The 20,139-nt window shown below is 39.7% G+C and overlaps 1 protein-coding gene across 1 annotated transcript in view; it reads right to left on the bottom strand.

Annotated features, from left to right (window-relative positions):
* The window catches only part of DERA (deoxyribose-phosphate aldolase), a 127,179-nt gene that overhangs the window by 76,816 nt on the left and 30,224 nt on the right, over positions 1-20,139 (bottom strand). Inside the window, exons 2-5 of the mRNA XM_007967774.3 lie at positions 13,355-13,452; positions 12,047-12,194; positions 10,470-10,565; positions 7,526-7,660 (exon numbers count right to left, since the gene is read on the bottom strand). Of these exons, the coding sequence (XP_007965965.1) occupies positions 7,526-7,660; positions 10,470-10,565; positions 12,047-12,194; positions 13,355-13,452 (477 nt within the window). The remainder of the gene's footprint in view (positions 1-7,525; positions 7,661-10,469; positions 10,566-12,046; positions 12,195-13,354; positions 13,453-20,139) is intronic.

Raw genomic sequence — 20,139 nt, 5'->3', positions numbered from 1 at the left:
ACTAATTAATCTTGTGAGACTAAGGCAGAGAAGAGCTAACACACCAGATATAATAATAACCTACAAGAGATAAGATGCACATTTTTATCAATAGTATCTAAAGTTTTGAAGAATTGTAGCATAAAAATAAAACCCATAAAAGTATACAGTTGTCATAAGTATTTCCAGAATTTCTGTTATATACAACTCCTAAAACAGAGAAACCACAAATTATAGATTATGTAATTCCTCCCCAAAAAGTGTCTATAGATTTAGAGACTACTTTTCTAATAAAATATGATTAACATTCTATAAAAGAAATATACCAATTTATATGAGATGTTCTTTCTACCATCCTTCTTGTGTAAAAATCAGCAAATAAGAAAAATAGATTACTGCACAGATTCAAGGTCTTTAGGATTCTCTTCATATAAGAAAATGAAAAATAATGTGACTTTGGTGCCGATATTTCATTTTCTTATCCTAAAATGTTTGATAGCCATGAGGTATGTACTTCACAGGCCAGATTTAAGATAGCAATGCAGGGGTAAACAATTGAAGGAGATGAAAAGTACATGAGGCTCTGGATACAGGAGACAAAAGGTACTTCCAATTGCTCACTGAACATGAGATGCTGCAGAGTATCAGACAATCCTAGCCACCTTTGGAATGACATCTGCTGGTGCTCCAGTATGGAATCAGTCTCCCAAAGCTAGTAAAGCCAGCTCCGGGTCCTCAGCTCATGGAGCTAGATTCCTGAACAAGGTGTAATCTGACAGCATTTCCCTGTCACTGGTAAATATGTTAGGTAAACAGATGCAACAGAAAGAGTCATTTAAAAAGTAAAATGAACACCTCTGTATATTTACAGAGCATGGAAATTATTCAATTTTTAAAACCTGCTCAATAAGATTTACGAGATGATGAACTACCTCTGGTGAATGCTTTCTTCAAAGAACTGTTTAAGGAATGCACCTTATATGTCAACTTCACCACCACCATTAAGAAATATTGTATTACATGTACTAATCATGGGAATAGTATTCACTGAAAATGAAAACACTAAACATAAAATCAAAGATCATTATAGTTCTAAAGGGTTGTAAAAATCATTATGTCCTATCCCCTCATTTGTAACATTTACATGGAAGCAGAAAGAAGTGAAGTGTTTACCCAAGGTCTAGGTATAAATTATCAAAATCATAAAGATTAAAACCTAACTTTTCCACTTTATTCACTTAACACATGTGCTATGTGTCACTTCCCTTGATAACAGACCATCATCAGGGGCAGGAGGAAGGAGAAGGAGAAGGCAACATTGCAGCTGGCAAGGAGGGCTTCATCTGGGTCAAGCAACAGGATGATCATTTTACATACATTATCTAATTTCTTCCCTATTGTAACCCTGTGAAGTAGATGTCATTATCTCCATTTTACATAGAAGGAACAGAAAACACAGAGAAGAACCTGTCCAAGAGTAAACAATAGAACCAAGATTCCAACCAAGATCTGTCTAAAGGCAAAGATGCAACTTTCAACTATTCCTGCTTTCCCAATACTGTCCTCCCACAGTGCATTTGTTCTGGGTCTGACTTTGACATCAGCAATGACTGGGTGGCCTGGCTGGCTGGCTGGCTGGGTGATGTCCCCATTTGGATGCTATCTTTATCGGAGAGCACAGCCATCCCAGGGAGAGGAAAGGCTTCTTTTCTCAAGAGCACAGAAAGCAGATGCATTTCTTAGCTAAATTCACTGGGATAACACTTTATTCATCAAACTCTCCTGTTTACAGCTAACTACAGATCCAGGCTAAAGGCATAGAAACATAGGAAATACAATATGTACTAATTAATTAATTACTAATAAAATAGTAATAAAATAAAATAAAATAGTAATAAAATAAAACATACAATATATGAATGTATTCAATGTATGAATTTACATACATTGCTGTATGTAAATTCAACAACGCTTCCATTATCTGGCACCTAAAGTATATGCAACTAAGAACTGGAATTATGTCAAAAAAAGAAAAAGAAGAAGGAGTCCTGAGTTAGTACTTCTTAATAAGGACATGGGACTGGTGGGGAAGGGGAACAAAATCACCTGGAGAGATTTTCCCCATTTAGGAGCCTATTCCTCCCTCACACACACACATCAATTCTTTCATCACAAATGCCCAGGCGGATATGCTAGATCCTGTCAGGAAAGCAGCTGGGGCAAATCATTTGATAATGTTTGTGAGGTATTATAATTTTGAGAACCAACAATACATGCCACATCCTATTTGTTTAAAACTATGGTGATAAGGGAGAAATGCAGTTGTCCACATTTCCATGTCCAGCTGGACAGGAGTGACAGAAGGACTGTCAGGGAAGGACAGGGTGCCATCACGAGCTCAACATGACCCGACAGTAAAAAGCTTAACCAGTAAGGAGCAGGCAAAAACACAGTAACAAATAAGAAGATACATAAATCAAAACAGAGTCTGGACTGTGAGCTATGAGGCCAATCATCTCAGAGATTTCACTGGCCCCTGAAAGCATCACTGTATTCTGGGATAATATAATCAGTAACAAAACAGTTTGGAATAATCAATAAAAAATTGAATTGTATTTAATAAAAATTGTTAAGAAAGTCAGGGAAATGAAAATATTTTTTAATAGTTTTTTTTTTTTTTTGAGACAGGGTCTCACTCTCTTGCTCAGTCTATTTTAGAAATAAATGTATTAGGCCACACACAGTGGTTTATGAGTGCAGTGGCATAATCATGGCTCACTGAAACCTCTGCCTCCCAGGCTCAAGGAATCCTCCCAGCTCAGCCCCAACCCTGAGTAGCTGGGACTACAGGCACATACCACCGCGCCAGGCTAATTTTTGCAATTTTTTTTTTTTTCCAGAGATGGGGTTTTGCCATGTTGCCCAGACTGGTCTTGAACTCCTGGGCTCAAGTGATCTGCCTGCCTCAGCCTCCCAGAGTGCTTAGGATTACAGGCATAAGCCACTGTGCCTGGCCTAATAGATTTATTTCTAAAATAGCTAGATTTCTCTGATTTCATCAAGGTTCAGTGATTTTGAATGTCTACTTATATGTAAATGATGGGTGAAATGCAACATGGTATAGTGATACAACGGAATACGGGTTCTGGAGTAGGTGGCCCTGGATCCAGGTGGTCCTGGTGCTCAGGAGGTTTGGTTGTCTTTGCCATAAGGAATGTAACTTAAATCAGCAAGGACATGACGTTTCCAAAGGAAAGTACACCAAGGTTGCAGAAAAGTCACACTGGGACAGAATCTGAGAACCACAGTTCAGTGTCCATGGTTCTCAGATTCTGAGATGACAGAGGAGGTGGAAGAGCTTGCAAATGAGATGCAAGGGTAATCAGAAACAGAAAAGAAGACCTCAGGAATGTAGTCACCAAAGCCACGACAAGAAAGTGTTACCAGAAGGAAGGAACAGTCTGCTGTGTCATATGTTGCATAGTAATGTTAAATAAACAACTAGGGAGTATGACCTGGGCATAATGAGATGAGAGGTCATTAGTATATTAGTTTGAACTTCTCAAGACAAACAAATAAACTCTTTTCAAAAAAAAAAATTTTTTTTTAGATGGAATCTCACTCTGTCCCTCAGGCTGCAGTACAGTGGCACAATCTCAGCTCACTGCAACCTCTGCCTCCCAGGTTCAAGCAATTCGCTCACCTCAGCCTCCAGAGTAGCTGGGTATGTGCCACCATACCCAACGAATTTTTGTATTTTTAGTAGAGACAGGGTTTTGCCATGTTGGCTAGGCTAATTTCGAACTCCTGACCTCAAGTGAGGAAGCCGCCCCGCCCCCAAGCGTCCCTGCGGAACCAGAACTTAGGGCGGCGCAGAGCAAAAGGGGATGAGGCCTCCCAAAGTGCCCATTTCAGCCTCCCAAAGTGCTGGGATTACAGGTGTGAGCCACCGCACCGGGTCTTCTTTTCAGAATTTTAGTCATGAAGGGAAGAGAAGAAAGGAGGACGTTGCTGGGGATGAAGGTAAGGGAAAGCCGGCATGTGGGTTCTTTCGTAAATGGCTAAGAAAAGCTTGAGTATGTCTAAATGCTCAATGGCAATGAGCAGGCAGAGAGAGGCTGATGACACAGGAGAAAGAATGCCCAATGGATAGAGTAGGGTTTCTGAAAATGCAAGGGGAGATGAGAGCCACAGCACAGTGGAGGGACTGAATTTAGGAGGAAGGAGCAAAGGAAGAAGCAAAGAAAAGCAGCCCTGATACAAGGACCTGGAGGGAGCTCCTGTCTGATGGTTTTATTTTCTCTGAGAAGTAGCAGGTAGTTCACATGCTAACAGTGAAGGAACTTCAAAGAGGGTAGAAAAGTAAGAAATTTCAGGAAAGTGGACATTTTAAATGGTCACTAAGGAGAACCCAGAGAGGAATATGAGACCTCCCTCACCCCCAAACTCCAGTCTCCACTAGTTCATACCCTAAACTGTGGACTCTCATGTCCATGAGAAATGGTTAAGACCACTCTGAAGGGCCAGGTTTAAAAAATGGGGTTCTTAATGAGAACACATGGACCCAGGGAGGGGAACAACACACAGTGAGGCCTGTCGGGGGAGGGTGGAGGCAGGTAGTACATTAGGGAAAATAGCTAATGCATGCGGCACTTAATACCTACCTAGGTGATGGGTTGATAGGTGGAGCAAACCACCATGGCACACGTTTACCTGTGCGACAAACTTGCACATTCGGCACGTGTCCTCCAGAACTTAAAAAATGAAATTAAATGAGGTTCTTTCTATTGTGCTTTACCAAGTATCCCACAAACCTCACTGCACAAATGCAATTGCTTGATCGACATTTCCATCCACAAATTCCAAGAAATTAGTTTACGCTCATATTTTAATAAACAGCTAATATTAAAACATGACACAGAAAAATACAATATGCAATTAAATTGAGAATCAAAATTAAGACAAAATATTGCAGTGAAAAGTCCTAAGTCATTTTAGGTTTCTATTTAGAATTAAATTTCTAGTATTAATGTTCCTTTTCAATTTGTTTGGGTCAAAAGGTTATTAACACCAGAAAAAGAGTTAATATAAAAGTATGGTCCAGGACAAAGACGTGTCATTATATTTTGCATAAATGCCTGTTATTGAGAAATTATCAGTTCTTAAAAACAACCATTCCTAGTTCATTAAGAGGCAGTCAATTACATCAAAACCCATCTCCTATTGTATTTTATTTTCCAATTAGTAGCATAATATAAACCATATTTCTATATCCACAACTGCTTAATAAAAGGTGTAAGTTATAAACTCTATTTCTATACCTACAATTGCTTAAGATATAAAGGACACATAGGTTTATATACAACTAAATCACATAAACTTTATTACCAGATTTGTTTTAAATACTGTGCTTACTCACTTTTTCATTTTACTCTAGCCTTAAATCTTAGTGAAATCCGTGACTAAAAGCAGATAGGCAAAATTAATATATAGGAACAGAGACATCTATTTAAAATATACCTTATAAGAATGACTGTAATTGGCAAAAACACACACATGAACAATCATAAAAAAGGAACACAAAATACAAAAAGATATTTGTGAACTGTCAAGAAATTAAACCTGGTAAGAATTATAAATGTTGATGAGTATTAATGGGGAACTTGGGGAGAGGAGGGGTGAAGGTAATGGAAATGGGAAGGTACAGGAAAGTAGCTAATATTCCAAGCTAAAAACTCTATTTTCCAGCTTACTTGCAGCCAAGAATGGCCACGTCACTCAGCTCAGGCCAACGGGCAAAGGTGTAATGAGCAAAGGTGTTGTGTGAGACTTGATGTGAAAAGCCTTTCTTTCCTGTGATCTAAGAAATGAGTGTAAGGAGCTGGAGCTTCAGAAGCCATCTCAGACAATGAAGTGCTCTTGACATTAACAGCAGAAGCCACGTGCTTTGGAACTGGAATATAAACGTAGACGAGGTCTCCAAGAACTTTGTGGAGCTGCCACACACCCCTGAAATACCTACCCCTGGACTTTATATAAGAGAGTAAATACTGAGGTAATGTTTAAACCACTGACTGAACGTTTGCTACTTCATAACCAAAAGCAATTCATAATTGACAATCAATGGAATTAGGCTTCACAAATAGACAAACAAAGGCTTTACAGATATAAACGAATAGAAAGAGTCACAGGAAAATACCCATGAGATATAGGCAAGTCCAATAAGCAGGTTAAATAAAAGATCCTATCTCTTATTTAAACTTTAAAAGAGTGTGGGGATAGCATGCTATGTAGAGAATTGTGGAAAGTTACACCCTGCAGTGTTACCAGGGGTTATTTCAAGGGAGTGAGATTACAAGGAATATCCATTTCCTTTATGACTAGTGGGGATTTTTGTTTTTAAACAGTGAGTAGGTATAGTCTCCATAATTAGTATAAAATACGCCTTTTTATATACACACATATAAAGACACAATATATTATCCTGGCTTTAATTTGTGATTTCATTAAAAATTTTTGGTTAGGCCGGGCGCGGTGGCTCACGCCTGTAATCCCAGCACTTTGGGAGGCCGAGAAGGGCGGATCACAAGGTCAGGAGATCAAGACTATCCTGGCTAACACGGTGAAACCCCATCTCTATTAAAAATACAATACATGAGCCAGGCGTGGTGGCGGGCGCCTGTAGTCCCAGCTACTCGGGAGACTGAGGCAGGAGAATGGCATTAACCCGGGAGTCAGAGCTTGCAGTGAGCCCAGATCACGCCACTGCACTCCAGCCTGGGCAACAGAGCAAGACTCCATCTCAAAAAAGAAAAAAAAAGAAAAATTTGGTTAAACTATTTATTATAATGACTTTTTTGAAAGAGAGAATTTTACTTTTCTAGCTACCAATGACCTCATCTTTAGTATACGAAATGTATTTAAGACAGAGGTAAAATCTATTTGATTCTTTAATATCTACTTAAAAAAACAAAAGCTTGTTGCTGGAAAGGGCAATGTCTTATTGTATTCTGATGTGACAGTGAATCATTAATCTCATGATAGTCATCAGAGCTATGTATAAGAAAGCAAGAAGTAAAAATAAACTTAGTCAACTTAATAATCCCACATCTTCAAAGACTGCAAAAATTAACATAAAAAAGGGAAGTTTCCTCCAATACATTCCAATAAACTTTGCATAAAAGACTTGCCTAGAGTGAAGTACGTATTGAGTAACAAAACAGTACAGAATAGTAGTAACTTTTCCCTTCTAAAGAAAAAGCATGTTGGTAAAATTGTTTTAAAAGTTATGAATCTATTGCATGGAAGCAACTATTCACCTAAGCACTCAAAAGGATCTGAGAAGTTCATGCAGGTAGGCAACTGCCTAGATTTATGAGGGGCACAAGGATGAGTAATCTTAGTCATGCTTTCTCCTAAATTCACCCTTTGATCTACTAACTTGTCACCTAGAACAGTGACCTCTAAAACATACTACATCGTATCTCATCATCTGATTCACCAGGGAAGAATGGTGACACTCGCTTAGGTAAGAGCATGTACCTACCTTCCCACTGGCCTGTCAGCACCAGGCTTCTGTTAATTACCACGTCGATTTCTGTAGCTCCATCTTCCACAGCCAATCTGATCTCTTCTAATCGTGTCTTCAAATGAGTCTGTCCAGCTGGAAATCCAGTGGCCACTAATAGAGATAAGAAAGGAAAGGAAGAAAGAGGGAAGGAGGGAAGAAGGAAAGTAAGGAAGTGGGGGAGGGGAAAACAAATTTCAATTGGTCAGTAATTCATCAAAGAATTTCAAACCCCAAAACATCAGCATTTAAAGACCAATGCATTAATGACACTTAAGAACATCACTTATGTTATGCATAAGTGTGAAGAAATAGAATGTTCTCTCGTATTAGTGTTAGGACAAATATTATAATTTTCTGGAAGACCTGAAATTAAGATGCTGCAGAGATGCTCATGAAGGTGGATTAAGTAACCAGCAAAAATGTTATCTTCACAGTGATAGCCATAAAATAGTAGTTGTAGCCCTGTCTTAATGAACACTAGTTACCTAGCACACTAGTTCTGGATCCAAATCTTGATCAAGTTAGCTATTTTGATTTTTAATCTTTTACCCTTGATTTATCTTGATTAACTTTCTCATGAATCTCTTTAGCTGTGGTAAACAAACTGTCATGTGTTCCTCCCATTGCCTATGTTAAAAACAACCAGCCTGGCAGATGAGCATAAAGAAGAGAGAATGCAGGAGGAAAACATACCTAATTAGTCCACAAAATTGGGGAAGGGGCAGGGTAGAGCCAAGTGTAAATAAGAGGAAAATGAAAACGCAAAAGTCAACAACACTCTTGAAAAATAGTAACATCTTTTACACGCACATCATTAACTCTCCATCCCTGTTTCTAAATACAACCTGTCATGTTTCCTTGACATTAAATTCCTTGGGGCTGGGCATGGTGGCTCTTGCCTGTAATCCCAACATTTTGGGAGGTCAAGGCAAGCAGATCACCCGAGGTCAGGAGGTTGAGACTAGCCTGGCCAACATGGTGAAACCCCATCTCTACTAAAAGTATAAAAATTAGCCTGGTGTGGTGGTGCACGCCTGTAGCCCCAGCTACTCGGGAGGCTGAGGCAGGAGAACTGCTTGAACTCAGGAGGCAGAGGTTGCAGTGAGCCGAGATCGTGCCACTGCACTCCAGCCTGGGTGACACAGCGAGCCTCTGTCTCAAAAAATAAAAATTAAAAACAATTCCTTAGGTCTGCTACCTTAGAGGAAAGCATGTTTCTCTGTTGTTTAAAGCAAAAACTGTACTGACTGAGGCTGATGAAAAATTAAGGTCTACACAGGTGTAGCTGCCAAATCGGGAATCCTCATAAACCAATTCTATATAAATACTGTGCACCATGTTTGTTTTAATATATTCCTAATAAGCTATAAACTCCTTTTAAATGTTTACTTATTTTATTTTTTTCTAGAGACCTTTGTTGCCCACGCTGGTCTCAAACTTCCGGCTTTAATCAATCCTCTTGCCTGGGCCTTCCAAAGTGCTGGGATTACAGATGTGAGCCACCACGCCTGGCCTAGACTCCCTTTTTAAAGCATCAGGATATTCCTCAAACATCTCTTAAAACTAGAATCTAATTTTATATCTGTCTATTCATCCATCCATATACACACAGATATATATTTACCAAACTAATGCTTTAAAGACTTTTCTGTCATACCAAGTCCTACTGTGTCTATCTGAAGTCAGTGACTCCTGAATGCACTCTCTCCTTTATCTTCTAGGTTTTGTGTGGCTCTTATCAGCTCCCACGTGGACTGTGACAAGTCTCCCCTAACTCCATTTCACTCTTTTCTAATTTATCCAGTACGATCAGGTAACTTACTATGTCATGAAGCTGATCATGTCACTCCTCTAACCTTTCAATGTCTTCCCTATCATCAGAATTCAGGCCAAATGCCACCACATGGCATGGATCCCCTCTGAAATTCTGTCCTGATCTCCCTCTCCAGCTTCAACTCCTGTATCTCCCCCTTTGCCCTGTCTTCGGAACCCTGCCTTTGAAGCCAATAATTGCAAACCTTCTCCAGTCCCCTGAACATGCTTTGTGCCTTCACACGTGCTAGTGCCTCTGTCTAAAATGCGGTTCCCTACTTTATTAACACTGTGAACTCCTCCTCATCCTTAAAACCCAATGCAATTATCTCCAGGACGATGCTTTCTCTTACTTTGGTGTCACCAACCTCTGCAGAATAATCATTCCCTGCTCAGAATTGCAACTGCATTTTGCGCATATCCTTGTTTGGTTTTTTTTTTTTTCCTGAGATGGAGTCTTGGTCTATCACCCAAGCTGCAGTGCAGCGGCATGATCTCGGCTCACTGCAACCTCTGCCTCCCAGGTTCAAGCGATTCTTTCTCCAGCCTCAGCCTCCCAGGAGCTGGGATTACAGGCACTGCCACCAAGCCTGGCTAATTTTTGTATTTTTAGTAGAGACGGTGTTTTGCCATGTTAGCCAGGCTGGTCTTGGACTCCTGACCTCAAGTGCTCCACCTGCTTCGGCCTCCCAAAGTGCTGGGATTATAGTTGTGAGCCACTATCCCCAGTCCGCACATCCTTATTATATTTTACATACGTGTGTGTGTGTATGTATATATATAGAACACACATACGTGTGTGTTAGTGTGTGTGTGTGTATATATATAAAAAAATACTATATATCGTGCCTTATGATTTTTTTCTTTACCTGACTATTCCTCCTAAACCGAGTTTCCTTAAGGATAGGAATACAGTTCTATATTGTTGGGAATAAATATGTCTTCCACTTACTAAGCAATTAATACATACTAAAATCATGAATAAATACAACTAATTAAATACATAAACTAATTTAAATCATAGTACAAAACTATATATAATACCCCACTGTATGAAGAACTGGAAACATGTTTAAAAAATAACAACAAAAGCCACAACACATTTTACCTGATGCCACAGGGATATTACAGCCTGCAGCCTTGAGTGCTTTTACAGCATCACACACCCGGGCGGGATAAACACAGACGGCAGCTGTGGTAATGCCTATCAAGAAAAAATAGGAATAGCCAACTTTAAATGAAGTTCAATTCACACAACATGCTTTTAATTATCATTTATATCACCACACCAGCAAAAATCAAACGAAAGAAAAAATAATTCCCCTGCAATGCTGCAATAAATTAAAAGATTTTTATTTTCCACATTCCCTTCTAGTTCTTGACAACATGGATTATTTTCTTATCGTTAAAGTCATAAAAACAAGTTTGATATACTCTTCTTTGAGATTAACATAGTACTGTTTTTTAGAAACGTCTAAATAGTAAACTTGGTGATCATTACTAAATGAAAATACTTCAGGTAGATAACCAAATCCATATTTACAGAGCATTCTCACAGGACAACCTGAAGAAAGGACAGTTTGAAGAAGGACAGATGAAGAAAAATATTAAGTAAAATTTAGAGGGCGGTACCACAAAAATGACATTTAACTCATCCTATTCCCAATTTTGGAAGAAATAATAAAATCTGAAACGGAAGCCCTGATTTTAAGAAATAAGTTCATAAATTTAAAAAAACTTAGAAATCAAATAGTCACTATAAAACAAAGAAATACCATAAGACCTTAAACCAAGTTGTTATCTTTGAGTGTAATAAATAAGGTGGTATTTTTATGGCCAACTCGAAATAAACGTAATAAATACTTTTCAAAAGCCATAGAGCTGTTTAGGTTTGTATGTTACCTACAAACCTAAACATGTTTGTTTGGGATAAAAGACCTGCATTGGGCCAATTCAGCGTCTCTAGTTGCACTCACAGCAGATCGGCACTCGGGGGCCATGAAGCATACTCCACGGGAAGGAGACCTGGCTCCCAAAACCAGCCCAGTAAGTAACAAGACATGTAGTCTTGGGAATGCCGCTTAGCCTTCCAGGTGTGGGGTTTCTTACTTAGAAAACAAGGGAATCAATTCTTACAGGTGTCCAACATCTCCAAAATGCTAAGGTCCTAAACTTACGGCAACTTTAGGAAAGTCCTTCTTTTCATGTATACTAAGGCAGTGAACATGACTTTTTTTGAAATATCTAACCTAATATACAAGCAGGCTATATTTCTCATTTGCGCTTTATTTTCAAAAGTATTTCATATACTCACAGAAAATACTTTATGTATGAGATGTGATTATTAAGTAATGAGACTGGCTTTTTCACGTGTGGCTAGGGAATCAGAATTAGTATTTTAGTGTCAATAAACAGAAATTTTCCAAAACTGAAGAACTGAAAAGAAATAAAGTCACTCTTTACCAAGCACTTTAATCCAAGAACTGACCTGGAAAAAAAAATAAAAGACTCAGATTCTCTTCCTGCTGTTTTTCAGAGAAGAATCTGTCCATGTATACACAGCAAGAGTTTCTATCATGGATTGTATCACCGCTATCATTAGCAGTTGTATCTTAAGTCCTCTTAGATCTAGTAATCAGTATTGTAAGCAGTAAACACCACACAGATCACACCCAACAACATTACCTTTATCATACATATTTAAAGCTTTTAAGAGATCTTCCCGGATTGGGTATTTGGCTTTATAACAGAGCCTTTGAATGTTGGAAGATGTATCATCTCCTGAAAGTGTAGTGAGATCTATAAAGGTAACAGCTTTCAGGAGCCAAGCAGCCTGGTTTAAAGAAAAGTGAAAACAAAGTAAATTTAATAAATAAATAAACAAACAAACCAACCTCCAACCCAGCTGGTTAGTAGAGAAGCATTAGACAAGTATGGGTGTTAATATCTTATGCCCACACTGTTCTATGGAATATTCTGATATATGATAAAAACACAGCTCAAGAGCCACTAACAAGATGAATACTGCCCAAAATAAAACGGAGGAAGAGTGGCCTTAAACATTTTTTTCTCCCACAGATATCCCAAATTGAAACCCCTATTAGCCCATGTCTCCCCACTTCCGACTACTCCATCTCAGCCAAAGGGAGAGCCCATCAGAGCCACCCTGACATAGAAGAACTCCGAAAGAAGGTTTCTATCTTACATTTTACCTCCTGCTCTGGGATGTGGGATGAGATTATTATTTTTAAAAGTTTCCAAGTTTTTTGGTGTTTTTTTTTTTTTCCAATTTGATCCAATTCCATTTTTAAAACAATATTCATATTTCACCACTCAGTCTGATGAATTTTATCTTTTCAACCAGAATATTTCTAAGGATGAGCAAAATGTGAACTATCACTCTCAAGGATTCAATCACAGTATTCTGCCTCACGTGTGAAACGAACTCTGAATTCCTTTTCATCTTACACAGCACGTCTTTCGTTGGGATACACTGAAGAAAATGCTGACCACAAGTACTCTACGAAACATCATTTTTGGATTTGGAAAAATGATTTATGGAAAGTAATAGTAAGGTAAACACGATGGTCAAGAAAGGTCAACTCTTAAACCTAAGGGCCTCAAGAGTGGACGCATCAAGTTTAGATGTTAGGGCTTTAAAATTAAAATAGAACACAACCAAAGAAGGCATGTCGAAAAAACTGAATAAATGTGTTGAGAAAATATGCCATTTAATTCACTCATGAATAAAGATGCCTCAAATTCATTTGCGGTTTTGCCACTCAAGAGTGATAAGATTTTTAACTTGTTTGGATAAATGTGTTATCTTTCTCCAACCCATCATCATCATATATGAATTATTAAAATAAGTCATGGACAGCTGCAATCTTTTAAGTTTAGATGCATCTTGAGCGAAATTCAATATTGTGGCCTTGAGGGAAGAGACCATGCATTGTAAAATACAGGCATAGAATGCTCAAGAAGAACCCTTACCTGCCACTCCTTTTTCACCGTTCTGCGAGCCTGGATTTGTTCCGCACGCCTCAGGACTGCCGGGTGATTCACTTGTATTTTGGAGATCCAGCTAAGGTCTAAAACAGACAGAAAAAACACTTTTTGAAGCCTAAAGTTTCATTAAATATAGTCACCTATTTTTACATGGTCCTTGAAAGGATACATTTATCACTTGACATCAACCTTTTTTTAAAGCTTATGTTTCTTTTTTGTACAACTATAAATAAACAGCCTTGTTAATGGAAGCCCAGTCAACAAAAGGCATACTTCATGCAAAATCACCGCCATTACTTTCGAAGGCAAAAACCACAATTGCTTCTGTACCAAACTATACATTTGGAACTGGAAGAACCTGTATTGATTCATCACACAGACATGCCTAACAATCGGGGAAATGTGTGTTACCCATGCCACGCACCTCACCTCTGACAGCAAAGACGTATTTGTAAGTGTCCAGTCCAGGAGAGCAAATGATTAATAAATACTTAAGTGAACTAATGGTGGGAATTACAGAAACTGTGCTCACTACTGGCAAGATTAATACCTACTGCATGCTGACAGGACACAGCCCATTCTTTCTTCAAAGAAAAAATTTTCAAAATGTATTAGAAATAACAACATTGACTGATATAACAGAAATTAGAAAAAAAGAAAAAACAAATTATTTAAAGTTTCAGGAGAGATCTCTGTTGCTTTTGTCCTGAAATGCTCTCTCCTACCTTGATCTACTCTCTCTTCTCTTCCAGTTAACTGTAATTTCTACTTTCAGACCTAGTCTAAATATTAGCTGTTGTGAAAACACTGTCAGCTCCCCAGACAGAGCTAACATTAGACAGATCTCTACTACAGAACTTGTAATCAGTTCATCAAGGATTCCTGGTGAAACCATTTGTTGTACTTAGTCATTGCCAGCCATGATCTTACCCATCTTTGGGTGTCTAACATCAAACAGTGTTTGGTACACGTATTTCAACGTCATCCACCAATATCCTATAACACAGGTGGCCTCACAATAAATTGGACATGAACATTATTTACCTTCTATAACTAACCTCACTTCTATATCTCTCCAGCAATTCCATGTTTTTAAAAGAGCCTTAAAAGAGCACTTTAGAAAAAGTTATCCATTAGAAAAAATGCACTAATTACAGAACTCTTTATAATGCAATGAAGAAAACTGCTGATCACACGCTGTATCACGTAACGATACAAATTTAAGTATTTGCATCTAAACTCATGTTTACAGATGACGTTCTTTCTCTCGTTTTCATTTCATTCTTCTTAAAAGTATCAGTATTAAAGGTATAGAAATTGCAAGTTGGACTCTAAGTGATTAATAATGATATTCTTATTTAAATTTCGCTGAAGAAGGAAAAGAGTTTGGGTGCTTCTTTTTCTCTCTAATTATTTTGTTAGCTGAAATCATTTAACAAACCAGATTTTTAACATTTCAATCCATCTGCTCCTGCTCCTCAAAGATATTGTATGTTTTTTTTGCTTGTTTGCTGAGCCAACTTCACAGAGAAAATGGGAGTCTGGGGTCAGGCCGATGAAATCTGCCTCTGCTTTCCCACACAAGGGCTGTTTTTGTTCTAGCAGCGCCCGAGAAGATCAGACCAGACACACTAGACTTCGTCCCAATTTATCTAAGACCTGTGAGAAACACCCCCTACTCAAACACAGGAGAGGCTTTTTTTTTGTGGGGGACACAGTTTCTCTCTGTCGTCCAGGCTGGAGTGCAGTGGTGCGATCTTGACTCACTGCAACCTCCACCTCCTGGGTTCAAACGATCTCATGCCTCAGTCTCCCAAGGAGCCAGGGCTACAGACGTGCGCCACCATGCCAGGCTAATTTTTGTATTTTTAGTAGAGACGGGGTTTCACCCTGTTGGCCAGGCTGGTCTCAAACTCCTGACCTCAAGTGATCTACCTGCCCCGCCCTCCCAAAATGCTAGGATTATGCATGAGTCACCGCGCCCAGCCCTAGGAGGCTCTTTTTTTTTTTTTTCTCAGATGATCGATAATGGTGATTGGGTTCATGGTAAAGACTGTTTCAGGCAGATATAGGAAAATGAGTGAAGCAAAGAGTATGTGAACTCCAAGGCTCACTGCCAACTAATTCTTGACCACGATCAAAAAGAGGTAGGCCTATTACTCAGTGGGGCAAGGCTTTGAGAGGCTGTCCTTCATCGATCACAGGACATCCCTGAAGTCCTTCCCCTTCTCTACTCCCAACTCACCACTACTGTCGCCACTGGAAACAGTGGCACCACTGTTGGAGAGGGGTCTCAGGCAAACACAAGCCTCTTCCTTCACCATCCGGCTCCTTCCTCCTTCTCAAGCCCCAGCTCCTTCCTCACCGGTCCTCTGCCTCTGTGATGCAACCTTCCTAATCTACTGGCAGTTCCCTGACACATTATGCCAGGCTGTCTCCGGATCTGTGCATGCTGAATGCTCCTTCTACCAAGAATACCCTTCCCTGCCTTGCCGAACAGTGAACTGCTGCTCATCCTTTAAGACTCGGTTCATGGCCGGGCGCGGTGGCTCAAGCCTGTAATCCCAGCACTTTGGGAGGCCGAGACGGGCGGATCACGAGGTCAGGAGATCAAGACCATCCTGGCTAACACGGTGAAACCCCGTCTCTACTAAAAAATACAAAAATCTAGCCGGGCGAGGTGGTGGGCGCCTGTAGTCCCAGCTACTCGGGAGGCTGAGGCAGGAGAATGGCCGGAACCCGGGAGGCGGAGCTTGCAGTGAGCTGAGATCCGGCCACTGCACACCAGCATGGGCGACAGAACGAGACTCCGCCTCAAAAAAAAAAAAAAAAAAAAAAAAAGACTCGGTTCAAATGTCACCTTCTCTGGGAGCCTTCCCTGAACCTCACAGGCTGAGACATCCCTTTGCTTCTTTGTGCTCCCATGCAACTCTGCATTCTACCTTTAGTACACCCCCTTCACTCAGAATGCCATTGATGTGTCCCAATGTTGATGTCCCCAAAAGATTTGTTAAAACTCCGAGCGAAGGACTTGACACACGGGTGGCATATGATAAATAAGTCGAGGGTTCCCAAAGACCAGAAAGGATTTAATTCTGGGCAATGTCTTTCTCCACTGCTTCTGACTACAAAGGGCTTTTGGATCTCTACAAGACAAGGTGCCACTGAAGTATGAATGGGATGCCTGGGAACTTTCACCTTAAAAACCATTTTGAGTACACCAAAGGTTAGAACTCACAAGGTCTGCTCTTACACTTCTCAGAAACCTCTTGCCAGAGGTCCCTGCAAACCATCTACTGGAGAATGTAATAGGATTTCTTCTCTCACAGTATCAGCCTTGACTGCTGAAAATATCATTAGCGGTCATAAAATTATCCAGCCCCATATTTAATATAGCCACAAAATTTGCCTCTGTGACCTCCCATGGCAATGAATTATGTAAGTGACTATCTCGTTTTATTAGCACTTAATTTGCTACTCTTTAATTTCATTAAATAACCCATGTTCTCATATTATGGGGTCTGGGGAAAAGAAAGGACTGATTGGCCTTTGTTATGTCCTTCATAATTTTTAATATTTTATTCAAGTACCCTTTAGCGTCTCCTTTCCAGGAGAAGTGATTCTAATGCACATAATCTCATCAGGACCAAAGAATCTTCTTATGGGGCCAAAAGGGGTTTTAAGTACACATGCCTTTGGGGAGAACAGACATGAAACCATAATTGGAAGGCAATGACACTCTTCTCTTAAAATTCTCCAATGAAGAAAGTCCCACTATTTATCTTAGTATGTCATTTTGGTGGTTTTTAGGCCCTTGTGTTGGTTATAAATTTGTCCTCAAATACTCTTCTCACAATTTACTATTATTATTTTCCGGTTCAAGTCTTAGTGGAGACGGAGGTCATTTTCCCTGCAACTTTACTTTCTAGCCTTTCCATCATTTTCATCTGTGTTTCTACAGAAGTTCCTGTATTTTTCACAGTATTCCTAAAACATGTAACACCAAATGATAACCCTACGAAAGGAGGTGCATATTCTGTTTTGATTTTAACTTTGTTCCTAATACACAAAAATAAAAATTTACCACACTGGCTGGATAAGGAGTCCAGTTCAGAGGAAGGGTAGGTCACAGTAGGCTTATCCAGTTGGCTAAAACAACCCTAATGGATAAGTAGAGATTTCTGATTCCCCCTAAAGCATTGTTTCTCAGTCTAGAGACATTTCTGGTTGCCACAGATGGGGTAGTGAGATTCCAGAGAAGGTGCCACTTGTATCTAGTGGGTAGAGGCCAAGGATACTGTTCAATATCCTACAAGGCACCCACAACTTAGAATTATGTGGTCCCAAACGTCAACAGTGCCAAAGCTGAGAAACCCTGCCCAAAAAACTGTGCAGGATGCAGGAAAAATAAACAGGAAGCACTGCAAGTTTGTGGGGCTGTCAAAAGCAAAAGCAGGTTGGCTAAATGTGACTGAATGTGGCTTGTGTGACCGACTGTGGCTTATTTGTAAAGTGCCGTAAGCACCAGGCTGAGTGCAGGCACGGGCTGTCCAATCAGTAACCACACACGTGTGCCTACCTGAGCCCTTGAAATGTGGATAGTCCAAATTGAGATGTGCTTTAAGTGTAAAATACACAGATATCAAAGATTCAGTACAAAAAGAAGGATGTGAAATATCTACTTACGTTTTAACACTGATTGCACACTGAAATTATAATATTTGGGGTGCATTTGGCTAAGTAAAATGCTATTAAAATATTTCACCTGTTCCTTCTTATTTTTTTATAATGTGCACACTTGAAAATTTAAAACGACTCCATGTCTCACATTATGTTTCTATTGGCTCTAGGCTCTAGTCTAGGCTTTATGATACAGGTGACCAGAAGTCACAGAAGATTTCCAAACAGGGCTGCAACAGAATTAAAGGAGTATTTTTAAAAAGCAATTGGCACAGAATATGTCCCATGGAAATACTTTCGTAAGTTTGCAAATGCAAATATGAAAAGGCATTTATGGTAGCACTGTTGTAAATGACACCAAGATCCATGTCCAGTTCAATAATATATAGCAAATCCATAATACGGAATACACTTCAGCCATTAAAAAGAACGAAGTACAGGCTGCGTGCAGTGGTTCACGCCTGTAATGCCAGCACTTTGGGAGGCCGAGGCAGGCAGATCACAAGGTCAGGAGTTCAAGACCAGTCTGGCCAATATGGTGAAGACCCGTCTCCACTAAAAATACAAAAATTAGCTGGGCATGGTGGCGCAAGCCTGTAGTCTCAGCTAGTTGGGGACTGAGGCAGAAGAATCGCTTGAACCCGGGAGACAGAGCTTGCAGTGAGCCAAGATTGTGCCACTGCACTCCCGCCTGGGTGACAGAGCAAGACTCCGCCTCAAAAAAAAAAAAAAAAAAAAAAGAACGAGGCACATCAGTAAGTACTGCTGTAGAAACTGATTATGATACCATTACTCAGTAAAAATAAGAAATATGCACTGTAGTGTGCTTTTTAAAATAAAACTGTTAATAAAAACAAAAAATGCAAAACATGTATCTGTTGGTGTATTTGCAAAAAAAAAAAAAAAAAAAACTATATGCCAAATTCATAGAAGTGTTTCTCTTCAGAGATTAGATTATATTCCTACTTTCCCATGTTATATATTCCCCTAATACTTAAACATTCTTACAAAGAGCATGCATTATCTTATTGAGCAGAAAATATAACACATAATACTTAACTGTTGAATTAAGAGGAACTGCCAGGCAGCAGTATGAAAGACAGGTAGAATGAAAGGCAGACTACAGGAGGTAAACCAGTAAGGCAGCTGTCTGTGATCCGGGCACCAGCATCATACAACACCTACCTGGGGCATTTTCACAGCTCTAAACCCTTCGTGATCAATCTTTGGCCACTGAGCTCTTCCAGAAAGCCAGCCTGACACAGCTACACAATGTCAGGCAGAAATGATGATGTCAGAATGCCGTTTCTGTTCCCACAGAAAAGATCACCAAAATGTTCACCACAGGCCCCCAGGTAGAAACTGATCATTATATTGCTCCTACATGATACTAACATTACAAGGGGATGAGATGGGCCCACGCTCTATTTAAGAGCCTGCTCTAGCCCACCCGTAGCTGTGCTCCTCTCCATGGGCAGGGGTCTGTGGGGCCAAGGACACAGACTGTCCCTGGGCCAACATTCCCCTCTAGTCCATGCTCAAGGTGCATAGGACCCAAACGTTCTAGATCAAATGGCTCCAGCCTTGTTTAGAGAGTCTGCAGGGATCTCTACCCAAAGTCAAGACTTAAACAAGATACAAGACAGACAAGGGACAGAAAACCTCCTGGAGAGTTTGATAAATGCAAGTATGTCTATGAATACCATTCATTCATTCAAGTAATATCAAAGGGCTATCCACAGTGGTGCCAGACACCACTGGAAGCTCTGCAGATTGAGCAGTGCTGAAAAAATCAAAATCCTTACTCTCACAGGCCTTTCCTAATAAGAGATAAACACATAAATATCTATTAACTATATTATACATCTGAGCTACAATGAAAAGTTACATAGGATAAGAAAATGGAGAATGTAGGATGGGCCAGGAAAATCTGATAATAAAACATTTGAACAGGGCACCAGGTGAAATGAGCAATGAGGCCATCATCTAGGGAAACAGTGTTCTAGGCAGAAATGTCAGAGGCATTTGAACCAGGGCAACTCCATCTGGAATAGGGACTGGGTAAAATGAGGCTGAAGTTTACTGGGCTG

The sequence above is a fragment of the Chlorocebus sabaeus genome, chromosome 11 (assembly GCF_047675955.1).
Source record: "Chlorocebus sabaeus isolate Y175 chromosome 11, mChlSab1.0.hap1, whole genome shotgun sequence".
Lineage (NCBI taxonomy): Eukaryota > Metazoa > Chordata > Mammalia > Primates > Cercopithecidae > Chlorocebus > Chlorocebus sabaeus.
Note: the sequence above shows the minus strand (reverse complement) of the source record. Positions and strands in the feature narration are given on the sequence as shown.